Genomic DNA, 6,000 nt, shown 5'->3' on the forward strand with positions numbered 1-6,000 from the left:
CAAATGCTACTACTTGGAAAAGTCAGGGACTTCTCCAAAGGTCAAGCCATGGCTTAAGAAGTCTTGGTGATAATTTAGCTTTTGTATATATATTAGCTGATTGCTACAGTGATTTTCTTGTAATGCTATGCGTGCTTCCAAGAACTCCTAATAGTGTATTTATCTAAAATACCTATCAATCATCAAAGGCCAAAAGAAGCAACACCTGTCTCCTAGGTCAGGAGGATTTCTTGTTTAATTTAGGGTGAGACCCTCCTTCCTTACAGCCTTACTAATAGACGCCTAATTTCTTACCTAACTACTTCTCGGAAAGTAGACTGAGCACATAGATCCCCTTCTTGATATACTAACTGATCATTAGCTCTTAATTGACCTCCTCCTTTAACCACTCCATTTTCAAGTTGTAAAAGAAAGCCTGACTGTCACTGCCTGAGGAACATTCTTACCTGCCTTTATGACCCTGTAGGAATTCAATCCAGGTGACCTGGCTGGAGGGGGAGGATTGCTATGGCTTGGGTTTGTAACTGAACACCTCAGAGACTTGAGAGGATTTAGAGGTATAAGAAGATGAAGAGGAAAAAAGGAGTGGAGAACTTGAGGACGGAGAATGGAGAGGGATAAGGAGGATTTTGACCAGAGAGAACATGTATATGAGATGGAAGATGAGGAAGAGCCAGGTGGGGAAGTACTAGCAGGGTAAGAACGAGATGAGAAGGACCTAGATGAGGCAGAATTAAGACAAGAGAATTAAGACAGAACTTAGAGGGAACAGTAGATGAATATAGAAGAAATCAGGCAAGAAAGGAGCTAGGCAAGACAACAGAACTGTAGGTGTGTAGGTAGGATTTTATCCCAGAGGAATAAAGTAGACGGACAAAAAGCATGGTGTACTTAGATTCATTTCCTGAAAATAGTTCTCGCTGTTTGTAGTTTTTCTTCTGAGCCACTGGGAAGTATATTATTAAGGCTTTTAATAATATACAAGAAAATGCTTGTTTTTCATGTATGTTATGCAGTACACGTGTGTGGGGATGCATATGCCTATGCAAACATGCAGAGGCCAGAGGAAGTCCCAGCAACCCTCCTGTGTCCTGTCCTTGCTGATACTGCTCCTGAAATGACCTTTGATAGTGATAGCTATCTCAGATTCAGTACAGGCAAACACTTGAGTTTCCGCTTGTCATGTTCTCCTCTGTGTCTACCCTGTTTGTATCTGATACTGGCTCCTGCCCACAAAGCTAGGCTAGACACTGGGTCCTTTGGTCTATACTTTTGCTTTTAATCACCATAGCCAATTTGTTTCTGTGCCCTCTTATATATCAATATTTTGTTTGTCTCTCATCTTCTGTCTTGCCCCTTCCTGTCATTGTGGCCATAGCTCTGATAAAGAGTTCAACTGACCTGCTATTCCACACATCACAACCTACACAGTAAATGATCCTTGAGCCCATGAAGCCCATTCACCTATTAGGACTTTGCTGTTCTCTCTGCCCCAGATTATTTTCATGGCTGCTAAGTGATTCAGCTCCCTTAGACTCTGGCTGACAGTCTCCTCAGGGAGGCCTTTGCCCCTAGCTAGTAGAAAGCTATTGTACATCTAGGCAAGAACTACCTGTTACATGATTGCTGTTTTGTTTTCTTCAAATTCTGTTTCTCTCTCTCTCTCTCTTTTTTTTTTTTTTTTTTTTTTACACTTTTCATCCCTTCTCCATCTTTTTAACCTATCTCTTCCACAAATGTATTCTACTTGTATTCAGGAACTTTTCTAGTTTAAGCCAGTCATGTATCTAAAAGAGTTCTTATGTGACTGGCCTATTGTTTAACAAGTAGTTTGTTAAGTAATTTGTTGAACAATTTTGCATCGAAGGCACACTTGGTATTTTGTACAGTTGAATGTATGGTCCTTCTTCCTCCACTTTGTGATACATTTGTAAACATTAGTGTCTTAAAGCAGTGCCTCTTACAGTGGGGATCTGTGTATTCACAACTCCTACCTGATGGTCCAATGTCCACGCTTGCTTTCTTTCTCTCTGCCTCCCTCTACCTGTTACTCTCTCCCACCATACACACATTATGTGAGCACCCCCTACAGCTTTCAGAGTTTAGGCAACTATTGAAATGTTGTCTTGACTTTTTCCAGTTAAGTATTTGTCTCTATGATTCATTCATCTTCTTAAGTAAAAAAATACATTTATGTTTAATTTATTTGTATGAGTATTTTGCCTGCATGTATACATGTGCAACATGTGCATGCCTGGTCTCTCAGAGGCCAGAAGAGGGTGTCAGATCCTTTGGAATTGGAGTTATGAATGGGGTTGTGATGAACTCCCCTCTATCTAACAAACAATCAAAAAACCAGCATAAAATAATATGCAGGGTAAAATCTCTAATGTACTTACCATTTTGTCCTTACTCTGTTTCTAAATTATCACTATTATTATTCTTGACATTCTGCATGCATATAGATAGCAACATGGATATTCACCTCATTTTTTGCACTGCCTGCCCTGCTCAGTGTGCATTAAGTCATTGTGTATTAAGTGTTCTCACCATATTTTTTTTTATAGTTTGAGGTTTTTTATAAGTTTCACAACAGTGAATAATGTTTTCTTTTTTTCTGTTTGTTTTTAGCCCCATGTGCTGTCAGGAATCTCCAAGACTTGGCTCGTATTTATATTCGACGTACACTTAGAAACTTCATAAATGATGAGATGCAGGCCAAGGGAATTCCGCAAAGGGCTCCACCCAAGAGGAAAAGAAAGAGAGTTAAACAAAGAATTAACACTTATGTATTTGTAGGTAATCAGCTTATTCCTCAGCCCCTAGACAGTGAAGAGGATGAAAAAATGGAAGAAGACAGCAAAGAAGAAGAAGAAGAGAAAGATCATAGTGAAACCATGAAGCATGAGGAGCCACCTCAGAACTTACTGAGGGAAAAGATCATGAAGCTGCCGCTCCCTGAGTCTTTAAAAGCTTACTTGACATATTTTAGAGACAAATAACTTAAAACAAGGAAGAATGCCTACTGATAATTCCCTTACTCTTTTAAATGTAGTGTTTATTAGGAGTTAGAGAATTATTTCATTAGAATGAATTATTGCAGAAAAAACGCTCAAGTTATTTCTCTTAATGACAGAAATGATGTATTCAGTGATTTAAAAGAGTCTGTTTCCTAATCTATTTTTCTTAAATCTTGAGGAAATGCTGTTTTAGCTCAATGATCTCAAAATGAAATGCATCAGTAGTCAGGACTTTGTGACAGTAATGCCCTTGTGGTTTTTCACAGATTTTTAGTGTTGGGCATTGGATTTCACTCTATAAGAGATTGATAGATTGTCACACATATATAAGCTTATTTAAATTGCATTTTGCATTTCTTTTGTAAGTTCGCTTATCTAATAAGGAAAGCAAATGCTTGTAGATCCGCTTACCTTACTTTTGTTGTAGACATATTCCGGGCAACATCTCAGTGCAATAATAATTCAAGATATTCAATAATTTAGCTTTAAAGACTTCAGACTTCATGAAATTTTACAGGCCTGAAACATTTGCTTTTTGAATCTATTGCCAAAAGATACAGGGAAAATTCCTGCTTCTCTCATAGAGATTTTAAGAGCACAGCAAGTGAATATTAAAGTAGGAAATGACTACTTAACACAGCTAGTTTGTGTGGGCTCCTTGTGTTCTCAGTATTTACAGATATTCTAGAATTCTAAAAGGTAGTATATTTAGGATTGCTTTTTTGTAATTATAAAGTATTAGATTTGAAAAGATTTCCATTGTCTCATTTGCCTCTGAATGCAGGCAGTAAGTCACATTAAGTGACTCACTTATTAGGTACCTTCAGTAACAGGGCAATGATGTAGTCTGCTGAAGCACTTTATGGGACTTTTAGTTATGTGAATATTTGTCTTTAACAAGGTAGGCCATGCATCACCTTTTCTGTTTTGAATCTTTCTAGTATAAGTAGTCATGGAAGTTGTATGTAGATGCCTATGTGTTTAAAATTTGGTTCAGAATCTTAGTGGGATCTCTGACCCACACCAAGCTCATTTCCTCCCTTCTATGTTTTGTTTCTTTGGTAAAATGATAATGGTTTTTATTTTTTGCTTACTGTTACATTCTTAACATATGTAGGGTACCAGTGCTAAAACAGGCAGTGCATATTGTTACTAGTTCTTTCCTCATAAGGTTTGCACCCAGTTCTTCCTTGTTAAGAAGACGTGAGATGTGACCTACTTACTACTTAATATTATACAGATTATGTGTTTTTAAAGGGAAGATTTCAAGTGTCTCACTTATTCTCACCATATCACTGTCAGAGCAGCCACTCAGATTTGCCAAAGGAAACACAATCATCATGTTTCAAATAGTTAAATAACTCAGCTCCAATAATTCTGCATACACAAATCAGTTAAAATATTTCAAACTTGAAATTGATCCAAATAATTGATACTGTTTTAGTAATGTGAGAGACGGTGTTATGGAAAAAATTCATTTGGCTCTTGGCGGAATGGGTATGTCCAATTATTACTAAGTAATATTCTCTCTTATTTCTATCAAAAAAAAAAAAAGGAAAAAGACATATCCCCCCCCCCAAGTGGTACTGTGAATTAAACCCAGGACTAGGACCTAAGACATGCTAGGCAAGCACTCTGTGACTGAGATTTATCCCCAAACCAACAAACTTTTATGTTTAAAAATTTGTTCTAGAAGTTTAATCTTGAATTTCTAATACACATGTAGTTTTATGTGGGACAAGTTTTTAATCTTCCCATCCTGTCACCCACATCTCTTTATTTTTTTTCTTGGAGCTGATATACAGATATCTGAAAATCCATGATCTTCAATGATATTATTTAGGAGAGTGATGTTAAGGATATATTTGAAGATGGCTGTTTTTATGCTCTCTTCTGTTGACTTTGTAAATTGTACAATAGATTGTCTTGATCATTGTGTTTTTTTTTGAAATGTATATTTTATTCTTTTAAATTCATTTATTTTTCAGGTGTGACTTTATGGTTGGCTTTTAAAGGTAGGAATACATGAAAATTTAAGGAAAGCAGACTTATCTATTGACTCATCCATTAGATTAAGAATATTTGGGTTTGTGCTTATTTTTAATGAAATCATGTTTATTTGAGTGTGGAAAGTAAAGAAGTAGCAATTACAGATGAAATAAAAGTAAATGAAAGAAAATAAAGAAGAAAAAGGTAAAAAGAAAGAAACAAAAATGTGAGTAAAAGTAAGCCATATGTGAATGGCTCACACCTAGAACTTGAGGCCAAGGCAAGAGGAATACCTCAGACTTGAGGCTGTCAGGGGTTACAGAGGAAGAATAAGTTTTTTCTTCAAAGAGCAAAAACAAAACAGAGTATATGAAAATGATGGGAAATAGTCTCATGGACTTACATACAGACAAAAATACATTTATATTTATCTTTTGAAGACAACAAAGAGGCCTTGAGTGGAGGTGTGTGTTGCTAAATTCTTGCAGCAGGTTGGATACAGGACTTTAAGGAGCAGCCACCATCACCAAAATCCCAAGAATCCAGCAAGGACACCATAGCTACCAAGGGTCTAATTGAACTATGTACTACTCACTGGTCAACATCCTGGACTCTGATATTAATAAATAGCATACATGATTAAAATAAAATATAAAAGTGTTTTTGTTGAGGTGAAAGTAAAAGTGTGATAAATTGTTGGACAAATTGGGATATCATTTTAAATAAACAAATCACATCATTACACAGCATTATGCAGTGGCCTGCCTTTTCTTTTTCTCTTATTTTTGAGTTCAAACAATTACAGTGCATACAGATATTTAGCCACAGTTTTCAGGGCAGAAGTCCTGACTACTGACCTCATTGGCAACATTCAGTTCCTGTCTAAACACCCCAGTTAGAGAAGTGGGCATTGAGGAAAGCAGAAAGGGATTTATTCAGTGTAGCTACATAGGTGACAACACAGTAATCTAGTGACCCCAAACCTGTCCTG

The 6,000-nt window shown here is 36.6% G+C and overlaps 1 protein-coding gene across 2 annotated transcripts in view; it reads left to right on the forward strand.

The window, feature by feature from the left end:
• Pcmtd1 (protein-L-isoaspartate (D-aspartate) O-methyltransferase domain containing 1) overlaps positions 1 to 5,758 on the forward strand; it is a 91,814-nt gene extending 86,056 nt beyond the window's left edge. For both annotated transcript variants that reach the window (XM_028855155.2, XM_028855156.2), the window contains exon 6: positions 2,632 to 5,758. In XM_028855155.2, coding sequence (XP_028710988.1) covers positions 2,632 to 3,002 — 371 coding nt within the window. In that variant the 3' untranslated portion in view covers positions 3,003 to 5,758. The remainder of the gene's footprint in view (positions 1 to 2,631) is intronic.
• Positions 5,759 to 6,000: the final 242 nt, after the last annotated feature.

The sequence above is a fragment of the Peromyscus leucopus genome, chromosome 2 (genome assembly GCF_004664715.2).
Source record: "Peromyscus leucopus breed LL Stock chromosome 2, UCI_PerLeu_2.1, whole genome shotgun sequence".
Classification (NCBI taxonomy): domain Eukaryota; kingdom Metazoa; phylum Chordata; class Mammalia; order Rodentia; family Cricetidae; genus Peromyscus; species Peromyscus leucopus.